This window comes from Oryctolagus cuniculus, chromosome 9 (assembly GCF_964237555.1).
Source record: "Oryctolagus cuniculus chromosome 9, mOryCun1.1, whole genome shotgun sequence".
NCBI lineage: Eukaryota > Metazoa > Chordata > Mammalia > Lagomorpha > Leporidae > Oryctolagus > Oryctolagus cuniculus.
In genome coordinates, this window is record NC_091440.1 from 99,561,498 (window position 1) to 99,586,217 (window position 24,720).

Sequence of the window (24,720 nt, forward strand, 5' to 3'; positions counted from 1 at the left end):
TTTTAAAAAAATGTTATTTAAGGTATGCAAGCTTCATGTATTTCTTATATACAGATTTAGGAGCATAGTGATACTTCTTACTCTACCCTCCCTCCCACTCATGCTCTCACCCTTCTTCCTTCTCCCTCTCCTGTTCTACTGTTAAGGAACAGTGTTTTTTTCCTTCATACTATATGTTGACCTCTTTACTTAGTGCAGGGTTAATCTTATGAGTATAAACTAAACTGAAAATAGATCTTTGTTAAAAATTAACAGTGAAAAAAGGAGAAATAGGGTAGTTGATGGGCCTCTTTAGTGGTGAAGGAAAGTAGTGTTGAGCGGAGACCTGAACCACAAGGAACTAGCCCTGCAAAGACCTGGGGAAAGTTTCCAGGTTGAGAAAACAAGGTAGTGCGGAGGTCCAAAGGTAGGAGTAAGTTTTTCTTTCCTTTTCTCCCACCTCCTCCTATACTGTCCTCTCTTTATTCTTTTTTGTTTTTTAAATTTTTTTAAAGGATTTATTTTATTTACTTGAAAGAGTTACAGAGAGATAGAGCTAGAGAGAGAGAGAGAGGTCTTCCATCTGCTGCTTCACTCCTCAAATGACTGCAATAGCCAGAGCTGAGCTGATCCAAAGCCAGGAGCCAGGAGCTGCTTCTGGGTCTCCCACGTGGGTGCAGGGGCCCAACAACTTGGGCCATCTTGTACTGTTTTCCCAGGCCATAGCAGAGAGTTGGATTGGAAGTGGAGCAGCTGGACTCGAACCGGCACCCATATGGGATGCCAGTGCTGCAGGCTGGGGCTTTAATCCACTGTGCCACAGCACCAGCCCCTCTTCTTTTTTAAATAAGCACTGAAGGAAGACCAGCTCAGGTACAGCTTAAGGACCTCGAGGGAAGAATGAAGTGATATGAGGTCAGTGGGCCAGTGGGGGACCAGATCATATGGATGTACAAAGGAATTTAGATTACATTTTTAATAATATTCACCAGAAAGGGGGAAACCCTTGAGGTATTTAAACATGAGTGAGGAATTTTTTTTTTCTTTGAAGATAAGCTAGAGGAAGAGACCAAAAGTCTGTTAGAATATATTCTAGAAGAGGATGTCACTTGAGAAAGGGTGGTTGTAGCAGCAGAAATAAATTTTGGGTCAATTTGGAGGTCAAGGCAGTAGAACCTCCTGATGGGTTAGATGTGAACAGTGAGGAAAATACAAGAATCAAGGATAATAATTTTAGCTTGAGCGAAAAACTGAAATTGATAAAATTTAGAGGGTCGAACATATAAGGTTTATTTATTTATTTGAAAGAATTACAGACAGGGAAAGGAGGAGGGAAAGGGATCTTCCATTCACTGGTTCACTTCCCAAGTGGCCACAACAGCCAGGACTGAGCCAAGCTAAAGCCGGGAGCTTCATCCAGGTCTCCCATGTGGGTGGCAGGGCTCCAAAAGGCATTCTCCACTGTTTTCCCCAAGCTATTAGCAGGGAGCTGGATTGGAAGTGGAGCAGCCAGGAAACTGGCACCCATATGGGTGTAGGGGTCACAGGCAGTGGCTTTACCCACTATACCACAACACTGGTGTCAGTAATCTAAGGAATTTTAAAGCTTGAAGCAGTTCCAGGTTCACCAGTTTGAGATTAAAAATGGTAATAAAGATGTATTTGTAATCTTGTTATATTTTAGCAGTGAGATAGGAAATACGTTTGGAGTTCAGAATTTACCTATACAATCCTTTTTGTATCTGATCCACATTAATTTTCTATTTGCTTTTATATTCTGTGTTTTTATTTACTGTTTTCACTAGATAGAATGGTATCTTCTAAAGATGATTTTTGTATTTTCATTCTACTAATAAGTAAATGTGATTTTTTTTCATCCTTATGAATGAATACACTATGTTATCCTGAAAATCTGTAGTATTTGATTTTCCTTTAATCTTAGAGCTAACCTAAAAGCCAACAGTCTGAACAAAAGAAACAATCCTTTTTCCCATCTGGTGTAACGCTGGTCTTTTCTATGAAGAATCAAGTAGTAAGAGATTCTGAGTCACAGAATAGATCATGGAGTGTAAAGCTGAAAGTGTTCTGGAATCCTTTTTGACTTCCTCAATGAGGAAATTGTGTATTTTTGTTCTAATGTAAAATTTGTCATTTGTATGTTGTTTCTCTTTGGTGTAGAAGTTCTTTACTAACAAAGGAAAGATAGTTTAAGGAGAGGCTGGTACATTTGTATATACCACTTGGGAGGTGGTTTCAGTAGAGAATTCAGCAATAAAAACTTTTCTTCTGGTCCTCCCTTGTCCCTTTTTCCTATTCATTATGACTTCTATTTTCTGCTTACTCTGTTTACAGTACTGTTCTGTGCTGCTGACTTCAAGGTTAGTATATAGTAAACAGGGAGTAGGAAAGAAAGGATAAAAATTGAAGGAAATGACGCAGTTCTGAAACTGAAGTTAAGTATAAAATATGAACAGTATTTTCAAGTGACTTGAGTTCCATACACTTACATTTTTGTAGAAAGGATTCATTTCTTATATTTTCAGTTTTGAACTTTGAACTGTTGCAAGTAGAGTGTTTGCTTTTCAATAATTCTAATATAGTAGCACTTTCACAGACATTATCTTATTTGTTTCTCAAAACTATACTCTGAAATACGGAGAAAAGATACAGTCTCTTTTTGAAAGTGGATGAAAGTGGAATTTAGAAAGACGAGAATAATTTACCCAAGGTCACATGGCTAAAAGAATGTATGTACTAAATCTTTGGACTGCATTTGCTGCTGAACAAAGCTGCCTTTATGAGAATTGGCACCAGATTGACTTAATGTTTTTGAATTCCAAACCCTGCTATTGTGCTTTTTGTTTTCTGGGATACTAGGATAATTTTACTTCCCAGATGTATTCTAACTTTTCAATGCATTTTCTATTTATTTTTAAAATGAATAAAACTAATATATGATAGTGAAATCTTTCATGTTTCTGCCCATTTTCTGCCTTTTGAGTGTTTTTCCTCCCCTTTAAGATGTAGAACATAGATTGTTTAAGTGTCTTCTAAAATATAGTGAGGGAGGCAGATGTTTAGCCTAATGGTTAAGATGCCCATATCCCACATTGGAGTGCCTAGGTTCAATCCCTGGGTCTGGCTCCTGACTCCAGCTTCCTGTTAATGGGAACCCTGGAAGGCATTGATAATGGTTCAAGTGATTGTTCCTGCCTCCCATGTAGGAGACCTGGATTGTGTTCCTGGTTCCTGGCTTAGTTCTCCCTGGCTGCTATGGGTGTTTGAGGAGTAGGCCAGCAAGTGCATGTGTGCATATGCTCTTTCCCTCTCTGCCTCTCAAATAAACAAACAACAGTTTAAAATATCTGGGGCCTGTGTTGTAGAGGAGCTGATAAAGCCGCGGCCTGCAATGCTGGCATCCATATGGGTGATGGGTGTCCTGAATGAGACCCTGCTACCTACTGGAGACCTAGAAGAAGCTCCTGGCTACTGGCTTTAGCCTGGCCCAGTCCTGGCTGTTACAGATACCTCAGGAGTGAAAGATCACTCCCTGTCCCTACCTCTCTCTATAACTCTCACTTCAAAAAAAATTTTTTAAATATACAATGAGAACCCTTTCAACTTTCTAAGTTGTGTCAAATTCCAATCATGCATAAGGATAAAAAAATTTTTTTAAAGATTTTGTTTATTATTTGAGTTAAGTTACAGACATTGACAGGGAAAGTCAGAAGGGTCTTCCATCGCTGGTTCACTTCCCAGATAGCCACAACAGCTGGAGCTGAGCTGATCTGGAGCCAGGAGCTTCTTCCAGATCTCCCACATGGGTGCAGGGGCCCAAGCGCTGGGGCCATTTTCTACTGCTTTCCCAGGCCATAGCAGAGAGCTGGATTGGAAGAGGAGCAGCTGGGACTTGAACCAGCACCCAAGTGGGATGCTGGTGCCCTGGGTGGAGGATTAACCTACTGGGCCACAGCGCTGGCCCCAAGGGTAAAAATTTAATGGGCAAGGCAACAGCGTATCTTTTTTTTTTTTTTTTTTTAACTTAAATGAAATTCTGGATTTATAAAATAAGACTTCAAGTTGTATATTAGTCTACTTTTCATTACTGTAATGAAATACCTAAGGCAGAAAACTTTAGCAGAAGAGGTTTTAGCTCATAGTATAGAGACTGAAAATCCAAACACTGTGGTGCAGGTTCTGGTGCAGACCTCCCTTGATTTCATCACTTCATGTGGATGGCCCTCTTGCTGGCAGAGTCAGTTCCAAGGAAACACAAAGCATCACCTGGCAAGAGTCTGGGAGGGTACATGTTGTCTGCTTCTGTCTCCCTCTTGTTTAGAGCCACTAGGATATAATCATGGGGCTCTACGCTTTCCAGAGATCCCACCTCTAAACACCATAATTAAGTTTCAACCCTCTTAACATACGACTTTGGGGGTTAATCTGCAGCATCAATTTAGCAGGGCAGGATATATTTAGACCAGAGCAGATAGTTATGTACATTGTAGAATGATAGATGCTTTTTTTTTTTTTTTTAAAGATTTATTTATTTATTTGAAAGAGTTACACACAGAGAGAAAGAGGCAGAGAGAGGTCTTCCATCTGCTGGTTCACTCCCCAGTTGGCCGCAGTGGCCGGAGATGCGCCCATCCTAAGCTAGGATCCAAGAGCCAGGAACTTTATTCTGGGTCTCCCACGCAGGTGCAGGGGCCCAAAGACTTGAGTCATCTTCTACTGCTTTCCCAGGCCATGGCAGAGAGCTGGATTGGAAGTGGAGCAGCCAGGACTTGAACCAGTGCCCTTACGGGATGCCAGCACAGTAGGCGATAGCTTTATCTGCTATGCTGCAGCGCTGGGTCCTGTTAGATGCTTTTGTTACAGGTGTTTACCTCCAGGTTCCTTTTATTCAGTGTCTAATGGAGTGCTAATCACATATAGCCTTTAAAGAAAATAAATACAGGATTTCATTTCAGACCTAATGAATCAGAATCTTTGGGTCTTAGATGTACAAGTGTTTTTTTTTTTTTAAGATTTTTTAAAAAATTTTTGCTTATTTATTTATTGGAAAGTCAGAGTTACACAGAGAGAGAAGGCGAGGCAGAGAGAGGTCTTCCATCCGCTGGTTCACTCCTCACTTGACTGCAATGGCTGGAGTAGCCACCAATCAGGAGCCAGGAGGCTCCTCCAGGTCTCCCACACAGGTGCAGGGGCCCAAGGACTTGAGCCATCTTCTACTGCTTTCCTAGGCCACAGCAGAGAGCTGGTTTGGAAGTGGAGCAGCCAGGATTTGAACTGGTGCCCATATGGGATGCTGGTACTGTAGGTGGCAGCACCAGCTCCACAAGTATGTGTTTTTAAAAAGCTTGACAAGTAACTAAGATGCTCACAACTGTTTAAAAAACACTGCCTAAAGTAATAGTACTATTTTATTTTAAATGGTTAATGTATTGAAACTTTTCAGAAATATACTTTGCAAAGGATATACATCCTCTGAGGAATATTGGGAAGTAAAATTATACTTATTTTTTGTTAAAGAAAATATCACATTGACTCATAGATGACCCTTTTTTCTAAGATTTTTTTTTATTAATTTATTTGAAAAACAGAGTGACAGAGATCTTCCGTCTGCTGATTTATTCCGCAAATGGCCAAAGCAGGGAGCCTGGAACTCCATCCAGCTCTCCCATGTGAGTGGCAGAGGCCCAAGTACTTGGGACATCATTTGCTTTCCCAGATATGTTAGCAGGGTGCCAGATCAGAAGTGGAGCATCTGGGACTCAAACCTGCCCTGTGATAAGGGACTGCTTAACCTGCCGTGCCACAGTGCTGGCCCTGACTTTTTTTTTTTTTTTAAGGTATTTTAATTTGTATATTCCACATGCCATCAAATTCATTCCTTTAAAGCAGGAATGGGGAATGTCTGACCTGCTGGCTGTATGGAGTCCACAGATCATTTGGTCTATCCCTGCCAAGGCAGCTGCAGGCAGGACTTGAAATTCAATAAATCTATAGTGGCAAATTTTAAATTTGATAATTTTTTATGGCCCATGAATTATATAAATACCCAAATGGCTCTTAGCAGAAAAAAGATTCCCCACCCCTGCTTTAATATGTACAATTTAGTGGTTTTTAGTTTATTCTCAGAATTGCTTAGTTGTTACTGCTGTATAACTTCAGAATGTTTTCAGTACCCCAGGATGCCTTTTACTCATTTGCTATAATTTCCTGTCCCTAACTCTACCCTTAACCCTAGGCATCCTCCAGTCCAATTTCTGTGTGTAACTTTGCCTAATCTGGACTTTTCTTTTTCTGAATGCAGTCATGCAATATGTTGTGTTTTGTGTCTGGCTTCTTTTACTTGAAGTGTTCCCAAGGTTCATCAATGTAAAAGAATGTCAATACTTAATTGCTTTTTATGATGGAATAGTATGTCATCGTATGGATATTTTTATGTATTCAATAGTTTATTGTAGACATGGAATTAATTTGTTTTTTGTGTTATGAATAATGTTACTTTGATCATAATAATTTCTAAATCTCTTACAACTGGCTTCTTTATAGAACTTTTAGCTGATAAAATTGAAAACTTTTATTGATTTGAAAGTCAGAATTGCAGAGAGAGAGGGAGAGACAGAGAGAATGAGATCCTCCATCCACTGTTTCACTCCCCTGATGGTGCAGCAGCCAAGGCTGGGCCAGGCTGAAGCCAGGAACTTCTTCTGTGTCTCCAGTTTGGGTGGCAGGGGCCCAAGTACTTGGACCATGTTCTGCTGCTTTCTCCAGGCCATTAACAGGGAACTGGATTGGAAGTGGAGCTGCTGAGACTTGAACTGCTGTGCTATAATGCCAGCCCCAGAATTGAACTGATTTAACTTGCCTTCTTCTGCACCAGCTTTTTAATTCCCAATTTCTGTTAGATAGTACCAGCTTTCTTTCAAGTATCCAGACTTGGTTCCTAGAATGTCAAAAGTGAAAGGGATTCCCAGGATAATCCAGTTCAATGGATATATGCCTGCATTTATTCCTTCTATGGATGTTGTTCGTTTCTTTACCGTGTGTTGGCATTTGGAGCATTTCTGCCTTTAAGCAGCTTTAGTTGGAGTGGAAGACAGATAAATCAGTACGTTTTTGGTGAGTGCTATGTGATTGCATGCACAGAGTACTATAGGAGTAACTCCAGCTGCAAGTGGGGACCAGGAGAGTAAAACTTACATTTTAGAGTCAGCTAAAATAAAGGATTAAAGGACATTCTAGGCAAAGAGAATAGCAGGTATTAAGACTCAGAAGCAAGAAACAATATGGTACTTTTAGAGAACATAATAATTATGGCTGACATTTATTGATTATACACTGATATCTACTGATACCTGAACCCAAAAACTATTCAATATAGCTGTACTGAATGGCCCAGGGTATAGCAGGCTGGAGGATGTGGCAGCAAATAAGTCTAGTCAGCTAGGGCTTAAAATCCAGATCTTTAGACTCCTGGTCCAATATGCTTACATCCAAAATTCTATTTTTTTTTTTTTTAAAGATCTTAATTGGCTTTATCTAAAAAAAAAAAAAAAATGTTCAAAAGGCAGAGTAACAGATAGGGAGAGACAAAGAGAGAAAGAAGTCTTCCATCTGCTGGTTAATTTTCCAAATGACAGCAACAGCCAAGGCTGGGCAAAGCCAAAACCAGGGACCGGGAATTCTGTCTGCTATCCACGTTTGTTGTGTGGATAGTAGGGACCCACGTACTTGGGCCGTTATACACTGCTTTCCCAAGTGCATTGGCAGAAAGCTGGATTGGAAGCAGAGCAACCAGGACTTGAACTAGCACTGATCAGATATAGGATGCTGGTATCGTAAGTGGTAGCTTAACCTGCTTTGCCACAACATTAGTTTCTGACTTTATTTTTGATTGTAGAATCAGGCAACATATCATGCTATAAAACAGAATAAATGTTTCCATGAGCGGAGCAGAGGAGATTGGTTTTATAGGCAGAAAAGGGCTGAAGAAAGCCTAAGCAAACACAAAAAGTAGAATGGCCATTTCAGAGTTACACAGGTTTTTTTTTTTTTTTTAAGATTTATTTTTACTTATTTGAAAGAATTACAGAAAGAGGTAGAAATAGAAGAGAGAGAGGTCTTCTAGCCACTGGTTCACTCCCCAAATGGCCACAATGGCCAGAACTTAGCCCATCAGAAGTCAGGAACCAGGAGCTTCTTTCGGGTCTCCCACGTGGGTGCATGGGCCCAAGGACTTGGGCTGTCTTCTGCTTTCCCAGGCCATAAGAAAGAGCTGGATCGGAAGAGGAGCATCCGGGACTAGAACTGGCACCCATATGAGATGCTGGTGCTTCAAGCTAGGCTTTATAACCCACCGTGCCACAGTGCCAGCTCCACACAAATTCTTTCTGAAGTATGTAATGCTATATATTGGTAAGAATAGACCATTGGTTCTAGGCCCCTGCATTTAGACCCTATGCTCTCTATTTGTTGAACTTTGCTAAAAATTTTGTAATTCTTTAGGTAATAATATGAAAGAGAAATTTTAAACTAGATTGCCCAGCTCTTCAATTTTATAACTTTTTTCCCCCTTATCTCTGTTTTCAAGGTTTTAGGTTGAATAAAGATATCAGTGTTTATGTCTTTCCCACTTTTCCTCTGTTCCAGATTCTCCTTCATAAATTGAGAGGAGTTCACTTTTTTTATTCATTCGGTTACTAGTTTATTTCAACCAAACTCAATGCCACTATATTATTAGTTTATAATAAAGTTAACTTATAAATAGAATTCTGTTAATTTTTCTAGTTTTCATAGAGAAGTCTTCTTAGGAAATTCAGTTAGGGTTGGAGAGAGTTGTTATGAGAATTTTTCTCTTTTTTTAAAGATTTATTTTATTTATTTGAAAGACAGAGTTACAGAGAGAGGTGGAAACACACAGAGAGATCTTCCATGTGCTGGTTCACTCCCCAAATGGCTGCAACAGTCAGAGCTGGGCCAGGCTGAAGCCAGGAGCCAAGAGCTTCTTCTGGGTCTCGATGTGGGTACAGGAACCCTCAAACTTGGGCCATCCTTCACTGCTTTCCTAGGTGCATTAGCAGCAAGTTCCTGTCTCTTGGCTTCAAAACCAGCAGATAGAAGATCTCTCTCTCTCTCCTCTCTCTGTATCTCTGCCTTTCAAATAAATAAATCTTTATAAAAAAAAATTCTCAGGGCCAGCACTGTGATGCAGCGGGTTAAAGTCCCAGCCTGCAGCGTCGGCATCCCACGTGGGCACCCATTTAAGTCCCTGCTGCTCCACTTTCAATCCAGCTCCCTGATAATGAGCCTGGAAAAGCAGTGGAAGATGGCCCAAGTCCTTGGGCCCTTGTGCCCACGTGAGAGACCTGTATGAATCTCCTAGCTCCTGGGGCCAGTGCATAGTAGATTAAACTTTCATCTGCAGTGCCAGTATCCTATATGGGTGCTAATTCATATCCTGGTTGCTCCTCTTCCAATCCAGTTCTGCTTATGACCTGGGAAAGAAGTAGAAGATGGCCCAGTGTATGGGTCCCTGTACCCACGTGGGAGTCCCGGAAGTAGCTCCTGGCTGCTGGCTTCAAATGGGCCTAGCTGCTATCGTTGCGGCCATTTGGATAGTGAACCACTGGATGGAAGGCCCCCCTGCCCCTCTTCTGTAACTCTGCCTCTCAAATAAATACATAAATCTTTAAAAAAGGAAAAAACAAACAAACAAACTCCTGGCTCCTTGGCTTCAGCCTGACCCAGCCCTGGTGGTTGCGGCCATTTGAGGAGCTGATGGAAGATCTCTCTGTCTCTCCCTCTCTATTACTGAAACTCTGCCTTTCTTTAAAATTAGTGGTTTTAAAGATCCTTTCCATCAAGCTTTGGCAGGATTAACTGGTGAATATAGTAAAGGGTGTATATTTTGTTAGGCCAGAATGAATGTTCACATAGACCACTCTACTGGAGCAGGATACTAGATGGACATTCATCAACACTTACTGTACAGCTTTGGATCGACCCAGCTCTGGCTGGCCATTGTGGTATGAACCAACAGATTGAAGAGTGCTCGCTCGCTCGCTCACTCTCTCTCTCTCTCTTAAACTCTACCTTTAAAATAAATAAAAATCTTAAAAAAAAAAAAAAGGAGAGGCCATCATTGTGGCTTAGCCAGTAAAGCTGCCGCCCATGATGCCGACATCCCATATAAGTGCTGGTTTGAGTCCCAGCTGCTCCACTTCCTATCCAGCTCCCTGTGAATGTGCTTAGGAAGGCAGAGGAAGATGGCTCAAATGCTCGGGCCCCTGCACCCACATGGGAGACACAGAAGAGGCTCCTGGCTTGGGCCTAACCCAGCCCAGCTGCTGTGGCCTTTTGGGGAGTGAACCAGTGGATGGGAGATCTCTTTCTCTCCTCTTTCTAGCTTTGTCAAATAAATTAATCCTTTTTTTTTTTTTAAAGAGGGGTCATAAATGGATTTTTATAGGCTTTGAGGGAGTCTGGGTTCAAGTGGCTTAAGGCAGGTCTTTCAATATGGACATCTTATTGAGACCATAGAGTTGGTGATAAAATAGTTGGAGATTCTTGGACCAAGTTGTTTACCAGTTTGTATCCTTACCTACCTTGTGTTGATACACAGGCTTTAGAGCTTAGTCCTCATAATTAAGCTGGGTGAATACAGAAGTTCTCAGTGATGTCTATAAAGGCAAATTTCAAATATTTGGTGTCCTGTGTGTGTGTGTGTGTGTGTTTCCCCTAAGCACCATTTCATGACCTTTTTCTTTCAATTGTGTATAGTGAATGACTGTGAGTCTCTTTGGCACTTAATGTTGTAACCTCAGGCTAATATTTAAATGTATCACTTCCGTTTTAGTGTTCCCATAAAGGCATCTGAAGCTTCAACTGGACTGAAATATTTTCTTTTCCTCGACATGATACTTGGCCTTTCCCTTTTAATTTTTTCCCCCCTTTTTCTCACCTTCCTCAAATTCTGTTCTTTAGGCAGAACAGTTCCACAGTCCTGTGTTTGGACTAGCTATTCCTTATTCCTATAATAGTCATTAATATGGCTAATTCAACTCCATATTAGATTGTAAGCCCATGGAAGACAGAGACTATATTTTATTCATCTTAATTTTAATCAACTTAGTAATATTTGTTAAATTGAATAAGGCTGAGTTGGGCTAAAACAGATAAACTTCCAGGTTCGTGAATCATTTTTATATTAGATTTATCTAAAGTCCCTTTCTTTCTTTTTTTTTTTTAAGATTTTATTTATTTATTTGACAGGCAGAGTTACAGACAGGGAGAGAGAGAGGGAGGGAGGGGTCTTCCATCCACTGGGTCACTCCCCAGATGGCCGCGATGGCCAGAGCTGTGCAGATCGAAAACCAGAAGCCAAAAGCTTCCTCTGGGTCTCCCACGCGGTTGCAGGGGCCCAGAGACTTGGGCAGTCTTCCACTGCTTTCCCAGGCCATTAACAGAGAGCTGAAAGTGGAGCAGCCGGGACACAAACTGGCGCCCATATGGCACCCGTATGGGATGCTGGCACCGCAGGTGGAGGCTTAGCCTACTATGTGACGATGCTGGCCCTGTGCCTCTGATCTTAATCATTATGGTTTTGTTTTTTCAGAGGTAAAATATACTGTAGAAAATTGTCATTTTTTAAAAGATCTGTTTTATTTGAAAGGTAGAGTTAGAGAGAAGGAGAAGCAGAGAGATGTCCATCCAGTGGCTTACTCCCCAGATGGCTGCATCTGCCAAGGCTAGGCCAGACTGAAGCCAGAGGCCAGGAACCAGGAACTTCTCTTGGTCTCCCATGTGAGTGGAGTGGCCTAAGGACTTGGACCATCTTCTCTTGTTTCCCAGTTGCATTAGCAGGGAGCTGAATTGGAAGTGGAGCAGCCAAGACTCAAACTGGTGCCCATATGGGATTCTGGCATTGCAGGTGGCGGCTTTACCTGCTACATCACAATGTTGGCCCCGAAAATTGTCATTTTACATTGCTTTTTGGATAGACAGCAAAGTCAGATGGCGTTATGATTTAAAATACAGCCAACATTTCTAACTCTTCTCACAGTTGAACCTTCTTGAATGTTACAAGGGAATTTAAAATGTCTTTATACTTACTTGAAAGCATTAATCTCTTTAAGTTTAAATATAGTTGTTTATTAATAGAAAACCCTGGAAAATTGTTTTATGCCCTTATTCTTGACAACTTTAGTTTTAATTGTTTAACCTTTTACAGTGTCCTGTTTCTCTTGATAATTTATTTTGATAAGAGTATAGTGAGAGGTTTGGCAATAGAAGCAGAACATGATATGTATTTAACACTTGTCAGTCATCCTAATTTAGATAAAATTTATTGTTGAAAGATCTTTGGAGACTGTGACTTAGTGACTGCTAGATGGGAAGTTGAAATAGAAAATCTATTCATGATGTAATATTTTTGGAAATAATATGGAAAAATAGAGACTTTTATTTTAAAGATTTATTTATTTATTTGAAAGAGTTACACAGAGAGAAGGAGAACAGAGAGAGGGAGAGGTCTTCCATCTGCTCGTTAACTCCCCATTTGGCCACAATGGCCAGAGCTGCACTGATCAGGAGCCAGGAGCTTCTTCCAGGTCTCCTATGTGGTTGCAGGGACCCAAGGACTTGGGCCATCTTGTACTGCTTTCCCAGGCTATAGCAGAGAGCTGGATTGTAAGTGGAGAGTCAGGACCTGAACCAGTGCCCATATGGGATGCTGGCCCCAGAGACTTTTTTAAATATAATGCCTAACAGGCCAACCAAGTCATCAGTGTATGTCGTAACTGTAAACTTGCTTGTGTACTTTAGGTAAGGTTTTTTCTATTTCTGTGTTGCATCCCTGTGTTTAGCTCTACCGCCTTATTCCTACTTGTTAAACACTTATGTAGGGAACTGCTTTTACCACCCCCCACGCTATGTGGGTCCCTGATTTGCAACTCCGTAATGTTTGAACATAGTAAATAACTAATTATGGCCTCGCATTTTAGGCATTTGTTATTTGAGGAAACACTTGTGAATATCACATATAGGAAGGTGACAGTTGGGGATAATACTTTATATATGAACATACTTATTAATATTGTACACTTCTGAAAGAAACATTCTTTTCCAAGTATTCTGCAATCTTGCTGACGTGTTGGGATGGATGAAAGTATTAATCTTTACTGAAGTATATATGTCTGACCACTGGTGTTATTATAGTCTGCCTTATAACACACAGGTTCATTAAAGATAAAATTATTACTGTTGATTATATTTATTAACAAGTACTGATAAGCTGGATGTAGTTGCAAATCATAGAAATGTTACCTACAGTGAGATTCTTGCCTTACAGGTAGGTTAACATTCTGTTGAACTGAGATGAGCTTTTTAGAGGCACCATTTTATGTGAAAAGGGCAATTGTAAAAAATGAACACTAGCCCCTCAACAGTATGATTCAAATTTCCGTTATGGTTTGTTTATGGTAGGCAATTGCATAAAGTGCAAAACCTTCCTGCTAGCTTTTCAGTCTATAGGTTATAAAAATAGTAGATGTATACATTGTATTCAACTGCCAATCATGTCACAAGTCTCAGAGATTGATTATTGCACGTCTGATTTTCAGTTAATCCACAGACAACAAAGTGTATAGTTGTGTTGCTTCCTTGTCTCCCACTAATAAATTTAAGTGATCTTTTGCCAAAATGGATAAGAACTTGGGCAACAAACAAACCAGTTAAAGGGATGATACTGAAGAGGAAAATAAAATCAGATGTACATGGAGTCACAGCCATCTCTGGGAGTGTTGACACTGCTAGCTGGTACTTAAGAGATTCTAGATAAGCAGACAGGAATCTAGTGAAGACAGACTTGTTGACATAAAAGAGCTGAGTTTATGATAGAAAAAAGATGTCCAGAGACAGTGATGCTAGCAGAAAAGTCACAATAAGAAAAGTCTCAGTATTTTAATGACTTGAACGTGCAAAGAAAAAAATATTGAAAGCTGATCCAAACTTAGAAGTATGACAGTTTGCTGGGGCATAGAAAAGATGTTCCAGAGCCAGCATTTAGCCTACCAGCTAGGAAAACCACACCCCACATTGAAGTAAATTAAGTTTTTCTTCTTTTTTTTTTTTTTTTTTAAAGATTTATTTATTTAGAAGAGTTACAGAGAAGGAGAGGCAGAGAGAGAGGTCTTCCATCCACTGGTTCACACCCCAGTTGGCTGCAACGGCTGGGAGCAGCCACTGATCAGGAGCCAGAAGGCTCCTCCAGGTCTCCCACATGGGTACAGGAGCCCAAGGACTTGGGCCATCTTCTATTCTTTTCCAGGCCATAGCAGAGAGCTGAATTGGAAGTGGAGCAGCCAGGACTCGAACCTGTACCCTTAGGGGATGCTTCCACTGCAGGTGGCGGCTTTACCTGCTATGCCACAGCGCCGACCCCTGAAGTATATGAGTTTTTGTCCTGACTCCAGCTTCTTGCCAGTGCAGAACCCAGGAAGCAGCAGTGATGGCTGAAGTATTTGGGTCCCTGCCATCTCTGTAGGAGACCTGAATTGCATTCATGGCTCCTGGTTGTGGCCCTGACCTTTGCAGGCATTTGGAGAGTGAATCAGTGGTCACGTGCTTTCTCCTTGTCTCTGCCTCTTAATTTAAAAAACATAAATAAATAAAAATAAAAAAAAAGATTTCCTTAGTACCATATGAGAAAGGCAAACACAGTTTAAGTTAATCCTGATGTTCAAGCTACTCCTGAGTTTTTTTAATTCTTAATTTTCAATGTTTTCATTTTAAATTACAGCATACAAATAAATACTACTTTTTAAAAAAATGTTTAGTTTTATTTATTTGAAAGAGTTACAGAGAGAGGTAGAGACAGAGAGGTCTTCCATCCGCTGGTTCACTCCCTAGATGGCCGCAATGGCCAGAGCTGAGCCGATCCGGAGCCAGGAGCCAGGGCTTCCCCTGGGTCTTCCACATAGGTGCAGGGGCCCAAGCACTTGGGCCATCTTTTACTGCTTTTCCCAGGCCATAGCAGAGAGCTGGATTAGAAGAGGAACAGCCGGGACCAGAACTGGCGCCCATATGGGATGCCGGCGCTTCAGGCCGGGGCTTTAACCCGCTGAGCCACAGCACCGGCCCCATAAATGCCACTTTTAACAATTTTTAAATTTCCCAATACATCTAAAACTGACATTTCTTAGACTTTTATACATTAAATGTTCCAAAACTTTTTAGGGTCATGGAATAGTCATTTTCCCCATTGGTAGTTAAGATTGCTTTGTGTGGTTTTGGTTTGCACAGTCAGTTTACTGTCCCACACTACTGTTTCAAGCAGCACTTGCCTATATTTGTTTTGGTCTCTGGGTTAAATATCTATTAGTCCCCAAATTGAACAGTTTTATAAATAGAAAACAATGTGAATACAATAGATAGAGCATGAACTTTGGAACTACATATGTGGATATAAGTTGAATTTCTGACTGTGGCATTTTTTAGATATGTGACATTTCAAATCATTTAGCTTCAGGTTCCTCCCTGATCTGTAATGTGGTAGCAGACACTGGTAACACTGGGTACGCAGCTCCCTTGTTAATATCATCTTCAGTCTAAAGAATGCGGTTTTTTTTTCTGACGGGATCACATACTTTTGTCCTGTGGCATACATAATTTGAAGTGCATAGATCATTTCCTTAGATCATTCCAGTTGACATTTTAACCAGATAATTGTTTGAGGGGCTATGCTGTGCATTGCAAGATATTTAACATCTTAGCCCCTATCCACTAGATGCCAGTAGCACACTCCCCACTGCAATAAATAAAAATGACTCCAGATATTGCCACACAACCCCTTGGTGCAGAGGGAGTGGTGAATTGTCCCTAGTTCAGAACCATTGGTTTGGAATATTTAAGTATTTTGTTACCTGATTTTTCTCCTGTTTCTTTTCACCCTGACCTTCCTACTCTTGCCAGAGTAATAGTTTATAAATGCAAATTTAATAATGTTCTGCTGTCCTAACCTCACATTCTTTAAATGCTCAGCTTTACCTACAAGACAAAGCCTTTAACAAGCTGGTTCCTACCTAACTACACTACCCAACCCCCTTTTAGAAAGCATGTTATTGAGGGATAACTTAAATACCATCAAATATTGAAGTCACTATTTACATAGTGAATCAGATTTTTAAAAATAACAAAAAATCTAATTCCATTCCTCCTGATATCTATGCGTGTGTGTGTGTTTGATTTGAGAGGCAGGGAGACAGAGACAATAATTCTACATCTACTGGTTCACTACCCAAATGCCTCTAAGAGTTAGGGCTGGTCCAGGCTGAATCCAGGTCTCCCATGTGGGTGGCAGGGACCCAGCCATCTGAACCATCACCTGCTGCCACCCAGGGTCCTCATTACCAGGAAGCTGGAATCAGAAGCAAAGCTGAGACTCAAACCCAGGCACTCTGATGTGGCTTCAGGCATCTAAACTGCTGAGTTGCCCTCCGTGAACTTTTTGAAGTAGCTTTGTATGCCTATCACAGATTGAAGCCGTATCATTTTCATCACTTCAGAAACTTTTCTCATGTTCTTTTCCTAGACATCTGCTCCCACTTCACCCTCATTCCCAGGGGTAACCACTGTTCTGACTCCTGCTACTATAGATTTATTTTTGCTTGTTTTGGAACTTAACATAAATGAAGTCTTAAAGTACAAGCTGTTAGGTTTGGCTTCTTATATTTGGCATGTTTTTGTTACTCATCCATGTTTTGTATGTGAGTAGTACTTTTTATTAGATTAAGCATTTGGTTATAGAAAGATGTCACACTTGTTCATTATCTGCCTGATACACAGTTGGGTTGTTTCTGCTTTCTGACTTACGAATAATGCTGCTGTGGACCTTTTTACCACCACCTCCACCTCCTTTTTAAAAACTCTTTCTTGTGGTAAAATATATAAAGCATATATAAAATATAAATGTATGTGTATGTGTGTTGCTATTTTAACTACTTGCAAGCTTAAGTTAACTAGCATTAAGTGTATTTCAGTGTTTTGCAACCATTTCTAGTATTTCCAAAATTTCGTCACTTCAAAGGGAAACTCTGTGACTATTAAAGAATAACTCCTCATTTCTTCTTCCTACCAGTACCTGGTAACCTCAGATCTATTTTCTGTCTCTGTGGATTTGCCTATTCTAGATATTCATGTAAGTGTAATTCTAGAATATTTGTCTTTTCAGGTTTGACATAGTTTACGTAGCATACCGTTTTCAAAGTTTATCTGTGTAGTAGCATGAATCAGAACTTCACCACTCTTTATGACTGGGTAATACTCTGTTGTAAGTATATGCCATACTTTATCCCTTCTTCTTTTCATGGTCATTTGGGTTTCCATATTTATTTTTTTTAAGCCCTACATCACATTTATTTTTTGCCCCAGCCATACAAAACCACAGCATTCTTTTGTGTTATGCCCCTTTCCTCTGTGTTTTTGAATACATGCTACCTCCTTTCCTCTTGTGCCTTCTCCCTGGTGTGTCTTGTTGGTGAACTCAAACATTTTTCAGGGCTTGGTTCAGATAGTGCCTTTCTGAAAAATTCCCTAAAGTGCCAGAGTTAATTGTCTTCTCTTTGCATCATACCCTATTCTTAATTTCTTTAGTTACTTGCTGTAGTCGTGTATATACACACGTGTCTTCATTAGATTGTGATACCTACCTTAATGTACTCAGAACCTAGTCCGTCGTCATCGTCGTCGTCGTCGTCGTCGTCGTCATCATCATCATCATCATCATCATCATCAGGGCTGTTACTTATTTATCACTTTCATACTCCTGGGCCTATAGACTTTTTAATTCATTATCTTTACTCATCAGACAGATGTGTCAGATCAGCAATGTAGGTATAGTATTGTTACAGCCATTTTGCATTTTATAGAAACTAATGTTTAGAGACTATGTAATACAAAATGTGTCAGTCAAAATTCAGTCTTAATCATTTTAAAAAAACTTCCTTTTCCTAAAACATATTTAGTACAGGTTTGATGAATGAATAAAAAGTGTTATTGGCTCCTGCTAGCATACATCCTACATTCTATATATACTTCTTTCTTTCACTAAACATGTATTAGCACTGCTGAGAACATAGTGTCATCCTTCCTAGAACTGTTTTTCTTCTAGATGCATGTAGTACTGAGTACCTATTGCAGAAGACACCGATTTTTATTTTTCCTTACCTACGTCTGAAACTGGAGGTTAAATGTGTGAAATGTCCTTTTCTTTCACTAGTGAGGCTAGCTTACCTTTACTATCAGTAATTCTCTTTGAATCCAGTTACATTAGATCTGGTATTTAGAATCACTAATTGTAAGTAATCTCACTGATATTTCAGACTGCAGTTTCTTCAGGAAGCATTTAACTATGATTCTGTTTATGTGTTTCTTTGTAGCTTTTTATTTATTTATTTATTTATTTTATTTTTTTGACAGGCAGAGTGGACAGTGAGAGAGAGAGACAGAGAGAAAGGTCTTCCTTTGCCGTTGGTTCACCCTCCAATGGCTGCCACGGCTGGAGCGCTGCGGCCGGCGCACCGCGCTGATCCGATGGCAGGAGCCAGGTGCTTCTCCTGGTCTCCCATGGGGTGCAGGGCCCAAGTACTTGGGCCATCCTCCACTGCACTCCTTGGCCACAGCAGAGAGCTGGCCTGGAAGAGGGGCAACCGGGACAGAATCCGGCACCCCGACCGGGACTAGAACCCGGTGTGCCAGTGCCACAAGGTGGAGGATTAGCCTAGTGAGCCGCGGCGCCGGCCTTCTTTGTAGCTTTAAAACTGGTAATACAAGTTACTTGTATGAGAATAAAGATTGAGTCCCTTTGTTTCTCTTTGTGAAAAAGAAAATACATGTTGTATATGTATAAATATTTGAGCTATTATATATAATTTTATATTTTAAAGTAAGTGCTGATCATCTCAAATTGTTGCCTTACATTAGTTTGTTGTCACTATAATGGAATATTTGAGGCAACCTAACTTTATAAAGAAAAGATGTATTTTGAATCACAGTTCTGGAAGTTTACAGTCCAAGACTGAGCAGACCCCGTTGGTTCATCCTCTGCTGATGGAATTACATGGCAAGACACAGAGAATGGAGTTGTCTGTGTGTGACTTATAATTCACCAAGATTGAATTATGGGAGCCGCACCTAACAGCCTAATCTGATCTAATCACCTCGAAAAGGCCCTACCTCTATACCACATAATTGGATTAAGCTTAAGGATTTCACCCCACCCCTGCCTTTTATTTTTATTTTTTAAGTTTTTAAAATTTATTTGGAAGAGTTAGAGGCTACGGTAGTTAGGGAAGGGTTTTAAACAGGAAATATGATGGGCTAGGCATTGAAAGATAGGTTAAGTTTTAGGTAAACAAGGATGACGGTGTTTTTTACATTTTTTATTTATTTGAAAGAATAAATAATGGAGATGACTAATGATGAAATGATGGAGTTGACCAAGATCTTCCATCTGCTGGTTCACTCCCCATGGCTGGTACAGGCTGAACCAGAGCTCCACCTGAGTTTCCCACATGGGTGGCCAGGGGCCGAGTTCTTGGACCTACCTTCCACTACCCTCCCCAGCTGTATTGGAAGCAGAGCAGGCATGACTCAGACCGGAGCTCCAGGATGCCAGTATTGCAGGCAGCAGCTTATAACTCATTACACCACAACACTGGCCCCGTGAGTGTGTCTTACTGGTAGCAGTAGTGGAGAGGCAGATTCAAGGTAGCTTTTTTAATAGACGAAGATAGGTTGGATGTGTCACATATTTCATATGCTGCATAAGTCAGTATCTTATATTGTGGGCTCTTAAAATCTCAGAATTTCAAATGTTATGTTCAAATTCAGAATTCAGAGTGTTTGGATAGATTCCCTTTTCACCTCTGCCTGTTCATTTTTACTATTACCTTTCTGGTCAGGAGTGGAGGATCAATTCATTTCTTCATGAAATCATGTTAGCAGAGCTTTTATTTTTTATTTTTTTTAATTTTTGCTTACTTATTTGAAAGGCAGAATTAGAGAGGGAGAGACAGAGCAAGTGAGAGAGAGAGAGATCTCTCCCATCTGCTGGTTCACTCCCCAAATGGCCACAGTGACTAGTCCGAAGCCAGGATCCTTGTATTCCATCTGGGTTTCCCATGTAGATAATAGGGGCCCAAGCACATGGACTGTCTTCCACTGCTTTCCCAGGTGTGTTAGCAAGGAGCTGGATCAGAAGTGGAGTAGCCAGGGCTTGAATTGGCAGCCATTTGGGATGTGCTGGCCCAGCAGTATTCTTTAGCAGACTCTTGCTTAAATAGGGTATTACAGTTCTCATTACTTGTTAAATTAAAAAATCACAGAAATTTTGGAGGTGTAAAAAAAATACAGAGATTGTTTAAATTCTTCCTTTTAGAAATAAATGAGAAAAATGAGGCGTAAGAGGTTAAGAGAGGCGGCTCACTAGGCTAATCCTCCACCTAGCAGCGCTGGCACACCGGGTTCTAGTCCTGGTCGGGGCGCTGGATTCTGTCCCGGTTGCCCCTCTTCCAGGCCAGCTCTCTGCTGTGGCCCGGGAGTGCAGTGGAGGATGGCCCAAGTACTTGGGCCCTGCACCCCATGGGAGACCAGGAGAAGCACCTGGCTCCTGCCTTCGGATCAGCGTGGTGCGCCGGCCGCAGCGCACTAGCCGTGGCGGCCATTGGAGGGTGAACCAACGGCAAAAGGAAGACCTTTCTCTCTGTCTCTCTCTCTCACTGTCCACTCTGTCAAAAAAAAAAAAAAGGTTAAGAGACCTGCAGAGAAGGTCTGTCAGTGTTGACGGCAGAACCAGGCGTAGTGCGTGGTAATAAGCCTTCTCGTGGCCTTAGTCCCACTTCCTTGCTCTTTTCAGTCTCATTCTGTCTAAACTGTTATGGAACTTGGTATGGAAGCAGAATTTTTTATTTTAGTGGTATAACCTGTAAGATGTTACCAGATTGTCACTTCTTGTTCCTTTTCTGCAAATTAAATTTCTTTAAGAATTTGGAAAGATGGTGAATTTTTGGTTTTTGACTTTTCCATTTTACTAGTTTTAACCTTGAACACCTTATTTAACTTCTATGTTAAATGAATAAAAGAATACTTATCGGACTAGTTTTGTGGTGTATCAGGTTAAGCTGCTGCCTACAGTGCCAGCATCCTATATAGGTGCCGGTCCCAGCTGCTCCATTTCCAATCTAGCTCCCTGCTGATGCACCAGGGTTAAGTTAGATGATCTATATAAGGTATTTCTTTGTGTGTGTGTGTGTGTGTGTGTGTGTTTTAAATGAAGCATTTCTTAAAAATTTAATAAATGTTTTTCTTTTCTTCTTTTGCACCAGAGCAAATTACTTATTTTATGTGCCAGGTGGGATGTTTTCTCAACTTTATGTACTGTGTTCCATGAAGATACTTCTTCCTTTTTTTTTTTTTTTTTAAGATTTTATTTATTTGAGAGGTAGAGTTATAGACAGAGAGAGGGAGAGACAGAGAGAAAGGTCTTCCATCCTCTGGTTCACTTCCCAAATGGCTGCATTGGTCAGGACTGGGCCAGGCCGAAGCCATCGGTTCACTCCCCAGATGGCCACAACGACCGAGCTGAGCTAATCGGAAGCCAGGAGCCAAGGAGCTTCCTCTGGGTCTCCCATTCGGGTGCAGGGCCCAAGCACTTGGGCCATCTTCCTCTGCTTTCCCAGGCATAAGCTGAGAGCTGGATTGGAAGAGGAGCAGCTGGGACAAGAACCAGTGCCTTTGTGGGATGCTGGTGCCGCAGGGAGAGGCTTAGCCTGTATACCACAGCTCTATCCCCAATAAATATTTTTTTGTTTTGTTTTAAAGGATACAACTGGGAGACATAGATCAAGTGAACAGAAAAGCGGGATATGTTCAAAGGCAGAAGGGTAGTACACACCGGGGCCCATGCGAGTGCTAGAAGCTTCAAGAGGGAGAATTACCCCTACCCAGGCTGGGATAATCTTTTTTAAAGTCTAAGAGTTGGGGTTCAGGACAAGACTTGATTGAAAATCTGAAGGAGGGCAGGGTTTGTGATGGTGCTGCAGTATACATGTTGATCTCCAGGAAGGTGTCTGGTGTGTGATGGAAGTGACACTTACTGCATGGTGAGGTGTGAATCTTCAAGCCTATTAAATTGGCATGGAAGGTGGTGGGATTTAGGTGGTCCACATGGCTTCAGTGTTAGGAGTCCTTAACTCCCTGCCTTGCCTTTATCAATAGGAGAAATTGGAAACTCTTGCTCATTTTTATTACTGAGAACTGTGTAATAAGCTGACTTTACTTACTATATTGTTGATACTGAGATCTTGTTTTGACATCAAGATAATTTCATTATGATCTTGCAAGAAAATTATATTGATTGTGTCATTTGGTTCTCATTCTCTGTCCTTGACTGTTTCTCTGGTTGCCTTGCAGAGCTCTGAGGAACATGAGTGCAATGATGATGTTTCCCAGGAAGATGAGGGGTTTATGGGAATGTCCCCTCTCCTACAAGCCCATCATGCTATGGAAAGAATGGAAGAGTTTGTTTGTAAGGTAAGGTGGCACTTTATTGTCAGTTTCCTGCTGTATATGTAGCCATCCCAATCAGAAACCTTTAAAAAGAGTAGTAGAACTATAGCCTTTGGTTTCCTTTGGGTGAAATTTGTGGCAAAATGAGCAGAGGAAGTTTCATGACTTTTTTTTTTTTTTTAAGATTTTTTTTTATTTGGAAGGCAGAATTAAAAAGAGACAAGGAGGGGAGAGGAAGGGAGGGAGGGAGAGAGATCTATCTGCTGGTTCACTCCCCAAATGGCCACAATGGCTAGGACTGGACCAAGATGAAACACAGAGCCCAGAACTCTATCTGGGTCTCCCACGTGGGTGGCAGGGATCCAAGCGCTTGTGCCATCCTCCACTGCTTTCCTAGGTGCATCAGCTGAAAGCAGGGTCAGAATTGGAGCAGCTGGGATGTAAGTATCACAGGCAGTGGTTTAATCCTCTGCACCACAACACTGACCCCCATGATGAAATTCTTATAAAAAACTAGAATATCCAATTGAGAAACAAAGCTTTCCTGATATATGTTAACAGAGTAAATGTTGATAGGACAAGATGAAGCAAAATTGGGAATGACTGATGCTTAGAAATTGTAAAATAGCATTCAGTATTCTGCTATTTGACTGTGATGACAAATGTATTTTTCTAGGGCTTCCCTGGGTAATCAAGCTGCTATTAAGATAGAAATTTCCCAATTTTCACTCGTCTGATCTCTTTAACTGGTGTAATTTCTGTCTCTAAAAGATGTTTCTTCCCATTTAATGTCTGATTCTGTGGTGTATTTCTTTCTTTTTTTAAGAAGATTGATTTATTTATTTGAAAAGCAGAGTTACAGAGAGAGCAAGAGGGAAAGAGAGAGAGAGAGAGATCTTCCATCAGCTGTTTCACTCCCCAAATGACTGCAATGGCCAGAGCTGGGCTGGGCCGATCTGAAGCCAAAGCCAGGAACTTCTTCCGAGTCTCCCTTGTAGGTGCCGGGGCCCAAATACTTGGGCCATCTTCTTTTGCTTTCCTAGGTGCGTTAGCAGGGAGCTGGATCAGAAGTGGAGCAGCTGGGACTTGAACTGGCACCCATATGTGATGCTGTTGCCACAGGCTGGTGACGTTACACATGATGCCATAGCACCGGCCCCAGTATATTTATTTCTAAAATGATAGTAGAATTCAGGTTCCTTGCTTTTAGAAAATAAGGACATTAGTAAACGCATAGGCACTTGATGACTAATCAGATCAATCAGGGCCCTTTCAGATAGGAACTAAAGTTCATATATGAGAGTCAATGTGCATGTATGTAAATTCATTTGGTAAACATTTTGGGAGATCTCTAGATTGTTTAGAGAGGAATTTTTGTGACATTTAGCTTTTCTTGGGTTTTATGAGACTAGACTTTCAAATAAAACTTAAAAGATAAAAACATTATGTTTATTAGTGGAGTACCATGTGCTATTTCATTTCATGTGTACATTTTATAGTATCTACTGAGGGCAAAATATCCTGTCAAGCATTTAACATTTCTTTATAGTAAAAAGCTTCCCAAATCCAGTTTTTTAGAGTTTTTTTGTTTTTAAAAGATTTATTTATTTAATTTGAAAGAGTTACAAGAGAACGGGAAGGAGAGAGAAGGGTATCCCTTCCATCTGCTTTTTCACTCCCCAGATGACCGCAATGGCCAGAGCTGCACCAGTCCGAAGCCAGGAGCCAGGAGCTTCCTCTGGGTCTCCCACGCAGGTGCAGGGGCCCAAGGATTTGGGCCATCCTCTACTGCTTTCCCAGGCCATAGCAGAGAGCTGGATCAGAAGTGGAGCAGCTGGGACTTGAACTGGCATCCTTATGGGATGCCAGCACTGCAGGCAGTGGCTTTTACCTACTGTGCCATAGTGCTGGCCCCTGCCAGCCCCTTTTGTCTTTTTGATAATTGCCAATCTTACTGGATTAAGGTGGTACCTTAATTTTCATTTCCATTTCTCTGATTATAAGTAATCTTGAGGGGCTGTTGTTGTGGCGTAGCAGATAAAGCTGCCGCCTGGGCTGCTGGCATCCCATATGGGCTCTGGTTCAAATCCTAGCTGCTGAACCTCCCATTCAGCTCCCTGCTAATGTGCCTGAGAAAGCACTGAAAGCCCAAGTTCTTAGGCCCCA

The 24,720-nt window shown here is 41.0% G+C and overlaps 1 protein-coding gene across 6 annotated transcripts in view; it reads left to right on the forward strand.

Moving 5' to 3' along the window:
- Positions 1-24,720, forward strand: part of ADIPOR2 (adiponectin receptor 2) — a 104,613-nt gene that overhangs the window by 55,137 nt on the left and 24,756 nt on the right. For all 6 annotated transcript variants that reach the window (XM_017343434.3, XM_070049276.1, XM_017343435.3 and 3 more), the window contains one exon: positions 22,459-22,578. In XM_017343434.3, the coding sequence (XP_017198923.1) occupies positions 22,459-22,578 (120 nt within the window). The remainder of the gene's footprint in view (positions 1-22,458; positions 22,579-24,720) is intronic.